The sequence below is a fragment of the Seriola aureovittata genome, chromosome 20 (genome assembly GCF_021018895.1).
Source record: "Seriola aureovittata isolate HTS-2021-v1 ecotype China chromosome 20, ASM2101889v1, whole genome shotgun sequence".
Taxonomy (NCBI): domain Eukaryota; kingdom Metazoa; phylum Chordata; class Actinopteri; order Carangiformes; family Carangidae; genus Seriola; species Seriola aureovittata.
The window spans coordinates 19,004,855-19,023,718 of NC_079383.1; the positions used below are offsets into that span (position 1 = coordinate 19,004,855).

At 40.2% G+C, this 18,864-nt stretch overlaps 1 protein-coding gene across 3 annotated transcripts in view; it reads left to right on the plus strand.

The window, feature by feature from the left end:
• Positions 1-18,864, plus strand: part of LOC130161233 (cadherin-18) — a 190,554-nt gene that overhangs the window by 148,181 nt on the left and 23,509 nt on the right. For all 3 annotated transcript variants that reach the window (XM_056364372.1, XM_056364373.1, XM_056364371.1), the window contains exons 5-7: positions 10,826-10,993; positions 12,254-12,441; positions 13,210-13,463. In XM_056364372.1, the coding sequence (XP_056220347.1) occupies positions 10,826-10,993; positions 12,254-12,441; positions 13,210-13,463 (610 nt within the window). The remainder of the gene's footprint in view (positions 1-10,825; positions 10,994-12,253; positions 12,442-13,209; positions 13,464-18,864) is intronic.

Below are 18,864 nucleotides of genomic sequence, written 5' to 3' on the forward strand. Positions count from 1 at the left end.
TCTGAAGTCGCGCATGCCTTGCCTCTGCTTCTGCTTCTGCTCCTGCTGCTGCTGCTGCTGCTGCTGCTGCTGCTGCTGCTGCTGCTGTCGGTTAACACGAACAACAATCCACTTTTATGAATTGATTCATTGCTGTCTGGAACAACTATTGGCCCCTTTGAGACTATGCCGCCCATGTAAAACATGAAGTCTTTGCTGAATGAGCAACACAAATGAATTGCTGAATATTTTGACTTTACCTCGAGGGAAAAGGCGGTGGGGATTGATGGAGCAATTTCACAGCGGTGTGGTGAAGCCGAAGCGTTGCCAGTTTTAGAATGCAAACTTGGCTTTTTGTTCAATCAACTATATGTTGCTATAGTTGAACTCTATTTTCAAAAATCACATTTTGACTCTAAAAATTCTTATTCCGGCGTTATTTTCCTTCTATGTGATGTGCTTCTGGACACATCAGATGGCTTGTTTTGCTTGAGCTGACTCGGCATCTTGTCTGCATTATAATTCAGTGTGGGGCATGCAGAGGAGTTGGGATGTGATCGAAGGCCTAGCCAGCTGCACTCCCTGCAAAAGCACTATTCCACCCACACATTTTAATTTATATAAGTCGGCTGTTGTTTTCGCCACTGGCAAACCACCCTCCTCCCTCAAATTAGGACAAGGAACTCCAGTGGTCAGTGGAAAATGTGCACATGGAGGGAGTTGCGCTTGCATGCGATCCTTTAATATGCTAAGCCCAAGTCTTAAAGCAGTTGTGTTGGCGTGCTGCCATATTCGAGCACCACACTGGGGAGCTGAAGCTGCTCCTGCAGCTGTCTCACAGTGCGTTAGCCTGCTTACACCTCCTCATATCCGCATGTACCTGGCTCCCACCATGCTCAAATTGCAGATACACCATCGTGGGGAATTGGTGTGTTATTAGCAGGATTAAAAGAGCACACACAAACACACACGCACACGCACACATGAGCAAATCTACCTCTCCCAATTTGACCTTGGTCTGGTGGCCTCATGCAGCAGCGACAGATTTTACAAGACCCATGAGGTAGAAGGAAAGCTCGTTTAAGGACAGAGGGTAATGATAGCATTTGGCCTGAACATATGGCATTGAAGGAATCCCTAAAGGGCCGTCTCAGGCTTGACCCAAATCCCCAGCAAGCAACAAAGTGGTCAGTTTTACCTGTTTTCTTCTTCTTGGCTTAGCGGTTTTGATAACATCATCTCAAACCTACCAGTGAAATGACAGACCTGTATGACTGGTCGGAAAATTGGACTAAGCGCTAAATTGACGGCATTTACAGTCTATAGAACTTTTATGGCTCATAACACGACAGAGTGCTGATATAACAGGCTGCCTCTGCAAAGCAACCACAGACCAGAAACTTTTACCCTAAGTATTCTTGTTGCCTTTGCAGATGTTAAAATTAAAACGTGTATCTTAATGTCCCTAATCACACTCAGGAGCATCTGTGGATATTGCTGCAGTATGTTTGGGCTTTATGCCTTACAAAAATCTGAAATATTGCATAGCTGTGTTACCACTCCACAGCTAAACCACGGGTTCGGTATGTTTAGTGGCAAAAACAATGCATGTTTGCTGTTATTTGCAGTTACAATTCACAATACAAATACACATTTTTACAAGGGCTCACTTTTCTAAATGAGCATTCATATTACTTTTCTACATGTACACCATGTTTTAGACACTGAACCAACAGTCGCTTGTAAATATTTCAGCAAACCAGGGGCAAATTCCATTGGACGTTCTGCATTTCCAAGTCAGATAACTGAGACAGACACGTTAATAGCTCAATAGATTATGACTCAGAGTTTATACTTCCTTACTGACTAATTAACTCAGAGAACCACATTAAGGCAGCTGCTCGTCTCCACTGGAAATAAGATTCAGTCATGGATGTAAAATTGTAACTGACACATCTGTGATGGTGTCATGCAGCATGCAAAAAAAAAAAAAAAAAAAAAAAGGAGAGATAGAATTTAGGATTAGATTTACTTCGGCGGAGAAATAAATGAGCATGGCACAGACTCTGTAAAGACAGAAATATAACTGATACAACTGATAATGATGGAAGGGGCTGAGGGCGGAAAGTGTGTGAGCAACAGAAAACAGATGTGGCAGCTTGTTCGCTGCATTGTAATAATTTGCCGTTGCAAAAATATTTTGTGTTCAGTTGTTACTCCAGGGTTGAGTATAAAATGACTGAGTTGTCTGCAACAGTGTTGTGACAGTGCAGGTGTATCTGGGGTTTCAGAGATTTTACATTTCTGTCATAATCATTCAAATTGATCAGTGTATTTGATATGATCTGACATCTGCATAGCGCTCAACAAGTCCTCCACAGTGTTGGGATTACAGTTTAAGAGAAGCAGGTTTAATGGTGAGTGTGGCAGGTTATTGGTCCTGTTGATTTCATTATGGAAAAAAATCATTATTCCATTAAAGAGCAAATGCCAAAGTATAGGTGCTGGGTAAGGCAAAATTCGTACATTTAAATGGAGTAGCTGTGTCATGATTTTATATTTACTAAGACAAAGTTCTCAAAGTGGGGACCCTCAGGGGTCCTTGAGGGGATTCCTGAGGGCCCCCGGCAAAAAGGGGAATACATTTTTTCACTATAATTCCATCCATAAGTAAGAGACTGACAGACTGTATAAACTTTCTGTAATTAAACATCTAAAAGCAAAAATTTACATTTTATCAGATGGGGGACCCTGGACATATCCCTGCAGTGGTGGTGGGGGGTCTGTGGTCTAATTTGTGTCAGATAAGGGATAATTGATGTGAAAAGGTTTGAGAACCACAATCAGAATGTTAAGATGAGATGTTATCAGGGACAGATCAGAGCTTGTATGTATGTTTTAAGTAATACTGCATTAAAAATGCCATTCAGAATGGTAACATAGCCAAGGTAAATCATAGGCATATTTGTGCAAATTCAAAAAGAGATGGTGTCCCTGGCGTTGTATAAAGCAGAGTGAGATGCCATTTAGTGGTGTGTCTAGATCATCCACTTGTTAGTTAGTGAGGCACAGAAACTCTGCAGGTTTTCATTGCAGCTGCACACTGCAGCAACGCAGGCCGCTGATTATGACACATTCAGAACGAGTGGAGAGACTAATCAGCGAAATCACCTGGTGTGGCATGAGGCTGGAGCAAAAACCTGCATACCCTTAACTCACTATGGTTCCCTACTCGCCCTCTCGACTCAGAGTTATTGCATGTGGAGGCGGCAGCTTTAGAAGCAAGTTTTTAATATATTCATCACCAATAAAAAAAGGAAATCATTTGTGATATCCCAGAAATGGATTTGAAGCTAATGTTCAAGCACACTTATTTGCTGTGTTACTTCAAGTAAGATGAGAAGATCAATACCACTTTCACAGTCATATAAAGCTAGAACCAGGAGAAGGCTAGCTTATCTTAGCATAGCTTAGCATGAGGAAACAGTTACCCTGGCTGTTAGGTAGGAAAATCTACCTACCAGCTATTAAAGTGTTAATTAATAAGTTATATCTTGTTTGCTTATTATACACAGAAACCAAAGTATAAAAATGACGATTTGTGTTTGGGGATTATGTGCCCGACATCCCAGCTAAGCTAACTGGCTGCTGGGTGTAGCTTCACGGCTAACTCTGCACAAAAGCATATTGACCAAAATGTCAGACTAATCCTGTAAGATTCCTCAGAACAGTGTCGCATTTCACAAAGAAGCTGGGTGGTGACAGATGTTTGTGAGAGTCAAGAGTTTCCAACAACAATCACAAATCCTGGCAAGGTGTCCTTTCAGTAGGATCCTGAACCTCCTGCCTGCTGCTCGTGTCGGACTTGTCTGGGGATTTTGGTCGAAAACAAGAGCAGGTGCACAAGGACAACAGGGAGTTTAGACAGACGGATTGAACCTCTATCTGCTCACTGAATATAAATCACACAGGATGAAAGTTCAAAATGGTGCCTGGGTGTACATATCACTCCCTCCGTCAGTGGGAAATACAACTAGTCCGGGGATGTGGCAAGCTAAGTGACATGCTAACTATGTTAAGGAATATTCACTGCATTGGATTTACTTGATTACATGGTTTGCAAATCTCAAAAGTGCAAGCCAGCAGATTTAGTAAGAGCTTTCTATATCTCAGCAAAAGTACATCTTAGGCGGCGGCTGCATTTATCCTTTTTATAGTCGGGTCGTAACTCCTGTCTCTCCCATCACTACTGTGCATCTGTCACTTACCCGCAGAGACATCAAGGTTGTTCCTCTAGAGTGTCATAGTCGACTGCCCCCCCCCCCTAGAAAAAAAAACCCCACCTCACATCTGTACTCGCACGCACACTCACACACTGCAGAACCCCTAAGTCCCTTTTGCATCCTAAATAGGCTAATTTCTCTGCTGATCTGGGATTTGTGAGTGTTCGAGTTTATTGAAGGAGCTGACACAGATCAAGACTTTTTTTTTTTTCCCTTCTGCGGTTCATGGATTAAGTCTTACTGCAGGTTAGATGAAGGAGAACACTGTCACTTGGTCAATCAGTTGTGATGAAGCCTCGATGAGTCCAACCAATTATTCTCAATCAGATATATGATCTAATATATAAAAGGGAGAATCGTTGTAAAGTAAAAAGAAGTCATGTACTATTATGATTTCTGTGATTATTGTAGTGGCTTCTTTTGATGTTATCTACCTTTTTCTCCAGAAATGCTAAGAGTGCAGACACACAGGGATAACATCGTATTGGATGGGCCAAAAAAACCAAGATTCCTGAAGCTGGAGATTGAAGAGCGCTTTAGTAATCTTCTATAATCCTTTTTGTTCACCCAGGAGATTGTCCTCCTTTAGAAGTTTCCAGCCAGACAAAGAGGTGGATAGTGTGATGGTATCAACTCTAATAGACTGGGGAGGTTGAGGAAAAGGCTAACCACCTCACTGTGTCAAATGGGCCCAGGTTCAAGGAAGTCAGCTCTTTCTCAATTATTTTCTAAATTAACTGACGAGCTCCATAGAGATTTAGCTGAGACTATCTGAGGTATTACGGCTCAGAAATGGTCAGGCTTGGGAGTTCAGGGGTGCGATCTTCATGTCAAAGTACTGACATACCTTTCAGGTACTTGCACTTCCCAAAGAGTTTGCCTTAGGCTGTTTCTGTATTGTTAAAAGAATTAAATTCAAGAATGAATGCAGGTCAGTGATTGTATGTTTATAATGTAGCTGTATTGCTCTCTTCTGTCTGATAGTTGTGTTTGTTTCTGAATGGCCAGAGACAGGAGTGCAGCTGTTTTGTGTCGACGTATGACTGACAGCAGGTCCTCCTCACTGTTGTGGACAACACTGGGAAAATCTCATACTTTTAGTGTGTGCTCATCGTTTCTTAACCCACCACTGTAAAATATTGCTCAGGAGCAATGCACTTTCATGAGTGAAGGGGTAATAAGAGACTTGAAAGGTCAGATTGTCTGTCATAGTGTTGTTTTAATGGAAAGCGTGGCCACTTGCCAAGGTCTGTGTGTCTCAAGGACCCCAGGTTAAGTAATGCTAAGACTTCAGTTAATAACAAAGGACTTCCAATAGAGTTTTTGCAGAGCCGCTGTCATTACAGAAAAGTGGCTGCGAGCACTTTAATGAGAAACCCAGAGAAGCAGCAAGATCCATCCTGAGACCTGGCAGTTTGGCAAAAATAAAATTCATCTCTTCTGAACATATAGAGTTCATGGACTTCATGTGTGGGAGCAAAAGACCAGACATTTTTTTCTATTTGCAATAAGAAAAAAAATTCAAAACATTTTTTTTGTTGCCATTTACATGTAATATTTCAAGGTTTCAAAACACGAAGCAGTCCGCTGCCGGAGAAGAATGGCCGACTGATTATCAATGTTGTCTTTGTATTTAAATGCACTGTCCTGTATTTAGTGTATTCCCAGGAAATAGTTTTTATTGTTTGAATCTTCCTGAAGCAGTAATACAGATGTTCCAGTGTATTTACACAGCGGAGACATTACTAACATCTTGGCAGCTTTCAAATCACAGAGAGTCCCAGTATTGACAGGCTAAAAATGCCAGCGTTTATAATTCCTGCACATTTAACTCAAGGTTCTCGCATTTCCAACAGGAGAACCAGGATGTCATGGCGGCACAGTGTTAATCTGTCTCATCAACTCGGTCAGAGTTTAAGCAGAACGCAGTCTATCACTGTCTGCTTAGCATTTGAAAGGCAGAACGTAGCAACGTATAATTCACCACCAACTCAAAGGTCAGTCGACTTCCATTTAATGAGGGTAATTATTCAGCTACAACTGGAGTTACAATATACTATAACCAGGGTTACTTTTAAATCAAGAACTAATCCTGATATCAAACCAATAAAAGAATAAGTGACATGAACAAAATGCAAATGTGGCTTTGACAAAATATTTGCACATAGTGTCAGAGAGGAAACCTACCTTTTTTTGCTTTGATATGCTTCGGAATAAAGCCCTACAACACATTAGTGTCTAGCTTGCTGCCCCACTTAACGGTTGTTGTGTTTTGTTTGTTTTTTTTTGGGGGGGGGGGTTTGCAAGCAGAACTAAAGCAATATACTGCAATATAAAGCGGCTGAATCTAGTTTTGCCTTACCTCACAATGCATCTAACAGTATAGTGCTTCTGTGGGGCCTTGAGTTGGAATTCGAGGACACATAGTGTACTTGTGACATTTTACACTGACAAACTTTTCTTAACCATTAGCCATTAGAGAAATATGAACAGGAGGAGTCAATAGGTTGGGGTTCAGTCATCCCACTGTGGATTTGGCAATAGAAGCTCTATTCACAGCTCATTCACAGAAACTTCATCACCTTGTCAAGTTTAACTTTGAATTAATACCTTACCTTACAAACTTTTAAATGTTACACTGCAGAGATCGTAGAATCATCTGACATTAGGTCATCTCTTGAATGCATTTCTTTTAGTAGAACACTGACTGCTCATGTACGTTTTCTCTTATTTCATTTATCTATGATAATTCGATTTTACTATACCATGCCATTTAGAATATATCTTGTCCTTTTGTGGATGCACTGCTGATGAGTCTTGGATCACCGGCAGTCAGTGCGACCTGAGCCTCAGCTCAGTGTCACAGATGATGTGTAACCTAAGATCCCATGGATCTTAATACTGTTGGCTGCCTTGCTCCTTGACCCAGTTTTAATGATTATTCTGCCTGAGGCGAGTGGATTAGTTTCTGTCTATAGAGTCATGAAGAAAGAAAGAGGAAAATGACCTATTGTATAACACAGCTATAGCTGCCTCTTTGGTGAAATTAGGAAACCATAAAACTGCATTAACTTGCCCCAAAATTAAGTTTTGTTCAATCCACGCTGTCAGGGTTTGAATTGGAAATTACTAACAGAATAACTGGTACAAATTCTAACTTACTTGGTCAGCTCAGCTGTCTGAGTCAGACACATTTTAAGGAATGTAGATATAGCCTGCATTTTTAATAGTGTGTCTAATTTATGCAAAAATATCTGCTTTAAATCCAGCTGCCACATGCAACTTTAAACCCCATGAACATTACTGCAAGAGAAATCTATGTGAGTGGATTAGGTCTTTGGTCATTTCCCTATGAATAGCATCGGACTTGTTGTTGAACATAACATTTAAGTTGCTGAACTTGTTAGCAAACAGTTGTCTTATATTTCCTTTTAGTTACTTTCCTTTTACCTCTGTTTTTGGCCTTAACATACTCCTGAGGGAGGAGGGCAGGAGGTGTACAGTCAGTTCTTTTTTCTTTCAGCTGTGTCCTTTGGCAAAACAGTATTCAATCATGATACACTAAGAGCTCAGGATTTACCGTTAGCTTGTCAGCTAGTGATCTTAAATCTCTTGTCTTGTGACAATCTTGTGAAAATGATTGCTGTCCCAGCACCTGTGTAATGAGATGTAGTCAACTAGACACCTTATAATGCTACACAAAACACTTTTAGTGAGAATGATTATTTATTATTATTTATTGTACGTAAATACGGCCATGTTTGTGGAAAAGGCCAATTTCATTCATCTTGCCTCCCAGAGGCAGGGTGAAGAAAAGCAGTGAAAGAATATAATGTAGTTTGATTATATACAGTGGCAAGAAAAAGTATGTGAACCTTTTGCAATATCATGGTTTTCTGAATAAATTTGTCATAAAATCTGATCTGATCTTCATCTAAGTCAAGGGTACTGACAAATATAATGTGTCTAAAATGATAACACAAGAAAAAAAATCAGATCTTTCATGTCTTTATTGAACACACTCATTCAACATTCAAAATGGCAGTGAACCCTTAGAATTAATAACTGGTTGACCCCCCCCCCCCCCTTAGCAGCAATAACCTCAACCAGGCGCTTCCTGTAGCTCTGGATCAGAACTGCACATTGTTGAGGAGGAATTTTTGCCCATTCTTCCTGGCAGAACTGCTTAAGCTCTGCCATATTCTTTGGACGTCTCATGTGTATGGCTCTCTTCAAGTCAATCCATAGCATTTTTATTGGGTTGAGCCACTCCAAAAGGCAGATTTTGTTTTTTCTGGAACCATTCTGTTGTGGACTTGCTCCGGTGTTTTGGGTCGTTGTCCTGTTGCATAACTCACTTTCTAGAGTTTCAGCTGATGTACAGACATTCTCAGATTATCTTGAAGAATTCTCTGATAAACTTGGGAATTCATCTTCCCCTCAATGATTGCAAGCTGGCCAGGCCCTGCTGCAGCAAAGCAGGCCCAAATCATGAGGTTTCCTCCACCATACTTTACGGTTGGGACGATGTTTTCATGGCGATATGCCGTGCCCTTTCTACGCCAAATGTAGTGCTGTTTGTTTTTTCCAAATAGTTCAATCTTAGTTTCATCAGTCCACAAAACATTTTGCCAGTGCCGCTGTGGAGTGTCAGTGTGCTCTTTTGCAAACTTCAGGCGTGCAGCAATGTTCTTTTTAGTAAGCAGTGGCTTCCTTCGTGGTGTCCTGCCGTAGATACCCTGCTTGTTCAATGTTTTACATATTGTAGACTCATGAACAGAGATGTTAGCCAGTTCCAATGATGCCTTCAAATCTTTGGCTGTCATTGGGGGTTGTTTCTTTACCTCATTGATGAGTCTTTGTTGTGCTCTTGGTGTCATTTTGACTGGGCGTCCACTTCTTGGTAGAGTAGCAACAGTCCCAAAGTGTCTCCATTTGTAGATTGTTTGCCTAACTGTAGCATGGTGAATTTCTAAAGTCTAAAGTAAAAATCGCATTTTAACCCTTGCCAGCTTTATGGAAATCAACAATTCTTGATCGTAGATCCTCTGAAAGCTCTTTTTCTGTGAGGCATGGCTCACATAAATGTGTTCTTCTTTTGCAAAAAAACCTCAAAAGTTTGAGGGGTTTTTATCAGTCAAAGTAGCTTTAGTCCACACCCCCAAACTCTTTGTCTTAACGAGACTCCGGGTATGCTAAAACCTGACACCAATTAGCTTTTTTGAGGTCATTAATTCAAGGGTTCACATACTTTTTCCACAAGCACTATGAGGATTTTTTGGTTATTCTCAATAAATACATGAAAGATTATTTAAGACACATTATATTTGTCAATACCCTTGATTTAGATGAATATCAGATCACATTTTATGACAAATTTACTCAGAAAACCATGAAATTCCAAAAGGTTCACATACTTTTTCTTGCCACTGTATAATGTAATTCATGCCAAACATGTGATTAGTACCTTTAGCAGCTTATTTTTTTCTATACATACTACACACTGACCATGCTTTAGTGATGCTTTCCTTCAGTCACCACAGCCATCTTATCAAAAGCCACTTGTTGTGATTTCCACTCTCACAACAGGAGGCAACGGCAGCAAAGTCCATTCCACTTTGTGATCAACGCCATGCCATTTTCTCCTGGGTCTCACTGCTCCCGTTCAACCATTGTGTATAACTGCAGGGTTCACAAGTTCACAAGACCATAAGTTCAATGGTTGCCAGAGGGTCTTGGCTCTGGGGAAAAAGCGAGATTTACAATGAACGCTGATGTAACTGGTAGAACATATTAAATCAGGCTCCATGTGGCGATGGGGTTTCAGGAGCAATGGTGGGAAATTAACCCTCTAGCACAGATATAGACACGCACACACACACACAAAGCTAATATAGACTAACAGACACATTAAGAAACACACAGACAAATATATGTGCAAGACATGTCGTTATTATGTTCAATAAATCAGGTACCACCCAGCAACACAGGAAACAAATACTGCGCCTGTCTTTGTAGCTTGTGACTCAGTTACAATTTACCTGTGTACAGTTTGTCTGTAGTGGGCAGAGGTGCAGTCATATATCACTGAGTTAGCATTGTGAAAGTTCATGGCTGTGTTTGCTGTGTTATTGTAGTGATAAATGTGATTGAGTGGGCGCCTTAGAAAGTTGCATTCTGTCCCGATCCAAGGTTGCATAGTCATTTTAAATATAACTAAAAGTGAGGAAGGGCTAACCTTGACAACGAGCGACCAGGAGGATCAAAGATGAAAGACGCAGCTTAATGGTGTTTGTCTTTAAAGGAAAAGTGCTGCATGAGTAGTCCATAACTGAAAGAGGTCTTCGTGGAGAAAATATTAGGGCAATGATCGTTCACTCTCTCAACAACAATCCCTTCCTGTGTCTTAATCTAGATTTTTTTTTTGCCAGCTTCTTGTTTTGTTAACTCTCAAAAGATTATTATCAGTTGTTATTAACCACTATCTGCTTGCTCTTTTTTTTAATGCTGATATAATAAAACGTCATTAATTCCTATTTAAGTGTAAATGGTTCTGTTTGCAGGAATCATCAGGACGGCCTTAGCTAACATGGACCGGGAAGCCAGAGAACACTACACAGTCGTTATCCAAGCCAAAGACATGGCGGGCCAGGTCGGAGGCCTCTCTGGCTCCACCACCATCAACATCACTCTGACGGACGTCAACGACAACCCGCCCAAGTTTCCCCAAAGTATGTATGGAGCGCTGCCTGAATATGACGTCGCAAAAGAAATAACAAAATACATCACAAATGAAGTTTAAGAACAGTTATTCATTAGTGGGTTGTGTTGGAAAAAGATGCTTCACATTCAGGAAACTGGAGGACACTACATTTTCTTTGGCTGTAGCCTCTATTTGAAAAATCTTTACCCTGAGAAAATTGTTGCCTTTTGGTTGCTTTGTAGGTTAAAGAACCAGAAGGTTAATTTAACAAAATAACCAATGGCAATGGTAATGTTTTACTGCTACTAACTTGAATTAGCTTCTATTACATTAAATGACCCAAGCTGTGGCTGGTAATGTAATAAGCTGTTCCCAGCAGCTTCGCTCCACTACAGCCGCCTGAGGCAGCTCCGCTACCTGAAAAGCATTTGTAAGAAGACTTCTGTGCCGGATTTTCATTGTGGGAGTGGAAAGATAGCAAGAAAAGTAACTGTAAGAAAAGTGCTATGTGGAGCAAAACTCTTAATACGGTTGCGCATGACAGATTATCCGTTAAGAGTGTATTCTCTGGTTTCGCTGCACGAAGGAAAAGAGAAAACATCATCATGGCAGTATTTGCAGAGACAAAATTAAAATTATTTTAATTATAATTTCTCCATGCATGCATTGATTAACCATTTATCAGTCTTAGAAGGTTTAGGGAGCAAATCATGGATTACTGAGGCTTCCCCTCATAGACCTATTCTGCATTCCTCACTATGATGTATTATACTTCATTATTGTGTGACTCAGTGGTCTAATATCGCAGTCAAATTTTCCGTAATTAGCAAAATTAGAAAAGCATTCATCTAAACCCTCTTTTTTTGCCGTCTGAATTTTCTCCATTTTAATGATAAATTTAAGTAATGATGAAGTTGTGATTCTTTGCCTTTGAAAGTGCCTCATCAAACACAATCCCCCCTCGGCTCTGAGTTTTTCATTTTGTGCCGCGGTGAAAAACTATTTCAAAACCATCAACATTTTCTGAATAATCATCTGCCTCAGAGTTTTGATCTGCTTCACTGCAGCGCTATCAACCTCAGTTTAGCATTTAATGTCAATTGAAGCACTGCAGAGTATTTTTAATGACATTTCCTCAGGAACAAAGGGTGACAGAATCAAATTGCTTAACTAAGCCCTTTTAGGATGACATTCAGACAGTGATGTGGGGCAGATCGGCCTGTGTTTAAGGAAGTTTTTTTTTTTTTTTGCTGTCTCTAAATTGGTACACATCAATGTTCATCCACAGAAAATTACCAGCTGTACGTCCCTGAATCAGCACAAGTAGGTAAACCGGTGGGGAAGATCAAAGCCAACGATGAGGACCTTGGCGTCAATGCAGACATCAAGTACAGCATCATTAACTCCGAGGGGGCCAACATGTTTTCCATAACCACGGACAGAGACACGAGAGAGGGAATCATCAGCCTCAAAAAGGTAAGCATACACTCATGAACACAGAAAGAGGTTCTTTCTTAGAAATGTCAAGGAAATGGCCTCATGCATCAGCCCAGCACTGAGGGAATACAGACTGAAGGGTGGAATGTGCAGTTTTGACCTCTAGTGGTGCTGTAGAGCAGAATTTGGATGATCTGGGTGGGGATGTGTGAACAATTTGATAATGTTTTGCATCAAATATTCTATCTGCATTATAGACAACTCATGCATACACACTTATGGGGGTTTTAATGGTTAATGGAGGTAATGCATTAAAAATAGAAGAGGTGATATGCAAGTCCCAAATTATTTAGAATAATACGCAGCAGGAAATTTATTCATCTAGATCTAACACTCTTATGCCGTCTTTTGTAGTAATGTTGAATTTGAGTTTAATGAATGTTTTCAGTGAAAACCACACGATTTAACTGTCTATATGCAGCTAAAAAGATTCTGCACTAAATTAGATTTCTTGTCAACACATGACATTAAACTGACAGCTCTCAGACAAGTCATTTATTATTTCATTTGATCTGATTTAAGTTTAGTAAATATTGGACTATTTTAGTTTGATTTCAGCAAGAGCCGTTAAGAAGAGAAAAATTAAGAATCAAGTTACTAATTTTTCTGAAAAAGTGATCACAGTCGTGTTTGAGGGCTTACCGTGAGCGTTCACTTATTCTCACCTGGATAATTCAAATCAAGCTTAACTCCTTTGTACCGCGAGAGTGCTGATCACATGTTCCTATGGTGCCTTTTTCCCAACAGCCTCTGAACTACGAGAGAAAGAAAACCTACACCCTCCACATCGAGGGGGTGAACACGCACGTGGATCCTCGTTTTTCCTATCTGGGTTCTTTCAAAGATTCCACCACCCTTAAAATAACGGTTGGGGACGTGGACGAAGCCCCCGTCTTTTCTATGGATTATTATATCATGGATGTGTATGAGAACGCACCGAGCGGCACGGAGGTGGGCGCTGTAACTGCTCGAGATCCTGACAGCAGAAACAGCCCTGTCAGGTAAGGCACTAACTGCTCGACGCATATATATACACAAGCAAGAAGTGAAATGATTACAAATGCAGAGACGGAGAGCTGCTCTGTAGGCACACTGTCTTATTGGTTTTGCATCATTGGACAGAAGCTGAAGATCTACAGTTTTTTTTTTTTCTTGTTATGAAATATCAGTGCAGAGAGGAGGTAAGAGAGGAGGCTGCTAATATCATGAAGCTTATTTTAAGACTCAGCACGCTTTCAGCTGTGACCGGCAGCCAATGTAACTTTGCCACTTTGTCAAGTAATTGGTTGCCAAAAACTTTACTTTTTTGTTTTTTGAAACATGGCAGCTTTTTGCCAGATTGATTTCAGAAGAATTCTTAAAAGCCTGTTTACCATATCTGTTTGATTAGCATAGCTGATAAAGCATATGTTCGCCATGCGAGAGTCCAGTTTTGGACTCAAATTTGGTTGCTTATTTATTAATTTCTTTTTCTTTTTTTCTTTGTTTTTTTGGCATTCAGGTTGAAAGTTGATCCATGTTGCTGCAAAAAAAAAAAAAAAACTGAGGTGCTTTGGCTTTGCCCATGAAGTCAACTAATAAGATTATTTCTGCCTCCAAGAAATGTTTGTCTTACTAAAACTCCAATTTGCATGTAATATCTCTTCTTCATGTAATAGATACAACATTTGAGCATTGGGTTTAGCATTAGTCTGCACATACTCAGTGTCTGTCAATGATGCGTTTGCAGTAGATGGACTTTATTTCCACAGTAGGTGCATGACACAGACAATTAGGACATATATACAGACTTAAACGGAGGGTTTATGGGACAGTTAATTACAGCAGAGGCGGTTATTAAGATATGGATTGACACTATGGATTGGGGTTACTTATTATTAGGAACACAAGCGCCTTCCTGCTCATGGGAACTCTGTACCTGCGGCGAGAATGAAGGGGAGGGTAAAAGTGCCGGTGGAGTGGGTGGTCTTGGTCACGTGTGATTGTGAGTGCTTTGCGGATCAGGGATGAGGTGACACACTCGGATAAGATACTCGGAATACCAATGAGGTTGCTGGCTGAAGGAGTTATCTTTCGGAGTTTGCTCTTGGTGATGACTGTAAGCATATGGAAAACACAGATGGCGCCACGCAAAAGAACTGGCTCAGTAATGTTGCGGGGCAGGAGAAGGAAAAGAAAATGGGACTGGACAGTGACAATTCAAAGTTCAAAATCCAATCAAGGATATTTCATGTGGCTATGAACTTCATACCAAAATAAAAGCATAATTAAATAGACTGAAAGATGGAGTGCAATGCATTCAATAGCCTCCTGTTCGGTCGTGATACTACACATGCGCTCAACGTTTTCATATCTCCACAGAACATCAGTAATATGCTTAATGGATCTTTCTCATTTTTTGGCATCATCACATAGATTGTTATTTTGTTTGCGAACCTGTGAAATAACCCGAGGCAATACAACTGCTTAGCACATTTATATGCACTCTAAACACATGCTTGTGTACTTGCTGAAAAAAAGATTGATGTTAGCCCTAGGCAGTGGACTAATCTTCGGTTTTTGCTCTGCACAGGTACCTCGTTTCATGACATTACACTCAAGCAACTACGCGCCGCTCGTATTAATTTGAATTCCTTCTCTTGCCCCGGCGTAAATGATGGAGTAGCTGTAAAGATGAGACTCCTCATGAGATGAGGTATTGCTGATATGTCAATAAGAAGCAATCTTCTGTTGCTATTACATAGGCGGCAGAGCCCTGGGGCTTTCTATACAGCATTAAGTAGACTTATGACCATACTACAGTCCGCTATGTTTTTGGAGAGGTGGGCTCTGCGCCTCCTGATGAATAATGTACAGCATGGAATGACAGGATGACACGGGGTAAAGCTGATTCTTTGATTTATGTCAGAATCTTAAGACTTTGTGAAAGATTTGTTGTAAACAAGAAGGCAATCTACATATGAAAGCGTTTCACCGCTCTCCTTGCGGGATACCTCCTCTTTGTCCATTCCTACGGTGCATCACTTCCAATGTTCACCACATGAAGAGGAAGTCAGCGGGATGCGCTTCAGTGACATCCACTTGAACCCGGAAAAAAGGCTGAACATCCGCGCCGCCGCTCCCCGTGTTGGCGTCAGACTGCAGAATGCAGCAGGGATCAGTATTTGATCATCGCTTTGATCATCGAGTCTGCCCGCGCCTGCGTTGAAATAAATATGTTATTGAAGTGACATTTCAAATGTTGGCGTGAAATTGACATCTAAATAGCCAAGCGAAGTCTTGATGGCTCATTTCCCCTGGTTGCTCATACACATTATCATAATCACCAGGAACAGTTGTGAAAACTTCTTGGCCTGGTTGTGTAGATTCCAATCAGTCCCGTCTTCAGCTTTAACCAACTATTATGTTTTTTTTTTATCTTTAGTAGTAAACAACCAAAACGCATAAAATATTGCCAGTTTTGAGACATCTGAACAATTTGTAGAAATATAAATGTAAAAATAAGAATCTACTTCTAAAGTCAGATTGGTCATCTAACAGAAAAGTTAAATGGTCCCCAGTGGATAATGTCAATCTGAATGACTTTGAAGGTCGGTACTAAGATTTTAATTTGATTTCTCCACATATACAATTTACACTTCCCACATCAACAAAACAAAAACAACAACAACAAGCTCAACCTCAGTATTTTCATACCTGATCAACTTAAACTAAACATGGTATATGGTATAATAATATATAATATGAATAAACATACACATACATCATATATAATACTAACATACCATTCTGCTCTATCTAGTACCAATCTTTTTATCCTGCACCCATGGCTTGATAAGATTGATTCTTCACATCTAGCACTACCAGCAGGGTAAAAAAATCATATTTGTCCAATAGGAAACAATTTGACTGGATTAACACCGTTCTTGACTATATTTTAAGATGTCTATGTAGCATGCTAACACTTTAGCATCTGCAAAACATTAGCAACTCAACTTAAAGAAGAAATGAGCAAAGTACAAGTGAAGCTGACAAAGGACTATACATTAATGCTTCTCCAGGCCTTTTTTTTTTTTCAAATCCACCCACCTCCTGACAGAACGTTAGATCAGCCAGTCCTCTTGTTTGATGTGCGGGACTGCATGATGTGTTGTTTGCGTTTTTATGAGACTCGTGAATGTTTACATCATTATTATTCCGCCCTTCGACTAATTAAAGTTGAGCCGAGTCTGAAAGATGTAGAGGTCAGCCCAGTCGGAGGTGTCCTGAAGCCGCCACCTTACAGACGATATCTCTAATCACCCTCAGGACATCTTTTGAATTTTGCCATACCAGTGTAAAAAGTTTAAGGACATCAAAGTTGCCTCTATGTTGTTTTTTTTAATCCATCCAACCGTTTTGTTTTTGTGTTGTATAGTGATCATTACCACCGCTGCTATCAAATAATTTTGTTGATGTTCATTACACTCCAATAATTTTGCACCGAAAAAAGAAAAATCCACAATTACTTTGTTTTAGTTTGTGTTTCTGCGAACGCAGGGAAGGGAGTTATTACTCACATCAGCAGTTGGTCTTGTTGTTTGAAGAAAAGAAAAGATTTTCTTTTATCAAGGTGTTCTGGGAAATAATCATTACATGGTGTAACGTCTTATGCTTTCGCTGGTTATCTGCCGGAATATGAAAATAAAGCAGCAAACAACAAATGCACATGATTTATCACCGGTAGCAGTAATTAACCGTATTGAAGTGTTGCTCAGCAGAGCCATAAAATCACATGCTTTTCTTTGAGACAAAGTGAATGCTTAGCACCTAAACTCTCCTTTTTACAGCCCAAAAGCCTTCACGCTCTTAAGAACCCGAGCATTTAATAAATCATGACAACATTTCTACTGAGGCTGCTGCACACACTTGTAAGCAATTCACGCTTAAAAAATTAGTTCATTATATCAAATAAATGCAATCCTGGCATTAATATGCCCATACCGTTTCCATCTCTCATGTCAATTGAAAATTGTCGAGAGGCCATATTGCTCAGGAGAATGAATGCTGGATTAAAGGTGTAAATAGGTCATTAAGAGATAAATTAGGGAATACACAGTCAATGCTCATTCCGTGCTTGAACTCATGAGAGGAGCAACCGAGCCCGTTTCTGCTTTGCATTCCGCAGACTGCTTTGTTTCTGGTTTGATAACGGCGTTGCTAGAAAGCCATTACAACAGTGTAAACATTGCCAGCAGAACATTGCCTTTTGTCATTATTAGATATTGAGGATAATTTCTCTTGACTTAGAAATATGTATTTTCATAGCGTTCTGTCAAGACTTAAAGTCCATTTAAAAGCAGTTGGAATTATTCTATTCATGGAGGTGGTGCAAGAAACATAACATCCCCTTTGGCTTGTACAGCTGCTGTTCTTCATTCATTGCACTGCACGGTTTTGGTTCGCTGAGTCTTTGATCATTAATGGAAGTTTTTGTTTTCTGGTTTGTCACCGAATAGACACGAACCAAAGTAAATAAATCTGTGTTTATTAACGCCTCAGTAGAGTTAGTGAAGTAAAGCCTGGGCCAAAAAAAGACATTAAATGCCCGCATAGTGTTTTTAGGCATTTACCTAAGAACTGCTTGGCTCTAGCATTTTCATATAAAGGTCAGTTTATTTTTTAATGAGCAGTAATACTCTCACTTGCATTACTTCTTCTGTGGCTCTAAAATGAGTTTTCTAAAACACTGAAACAATAACTTTGCTGATATCATAGGTTATGTTTATATAGTTGCTAACTGCTAACAGAAATTTGTATTTGACCCATAGGGACTGAAAGTCAGGATATCTCAGACTCTTTTGCAGTTTATTCATCCTTTTCTGTCTCTGTTGTGAGCACTCTAATTTAGTGGCGGAAGAATGCTAAATTAGCGGAGTGGCCCTTTAAGTCTGTCCCCATTCAGTGTGTGTGTGTGTGTGTCTGTTTAGAGGTTTTCTGTGATTTGTAAGACATGTAGGCGGCTGTGGCTCAGGAGGTAGAGCGGGTCGTCCATTAATTAAGTCGGTGGTTCGATCCCAGCTCCCCCAGGCCACGTGTTGAAGTGTCCTTGGGCAAGACACTGAACCCTCAAATTGCCCCTGATGGCTGTTCCTTCAGTGTTCGAGTGGGGGTGTGATGTGTGAATGTTTGAGTGAATGAGTGAATGTGGTGCTTTGAGTGGTCAGTAAGACTAGAAAGCGCTATATAAGTGCATTTACCATTTGTTAAACGTGGTCTACACGTGGTGGTAAAGTCACATATAATCATTGTTTCAACAGCATTCCAAGTTAAGTCAGAACAGTGTTAATACATAACCTATATATAACCTAATCTTTGATTTTCCATCCCATCTTTTAACCTGAAAGTACAAATGAGTCTTAC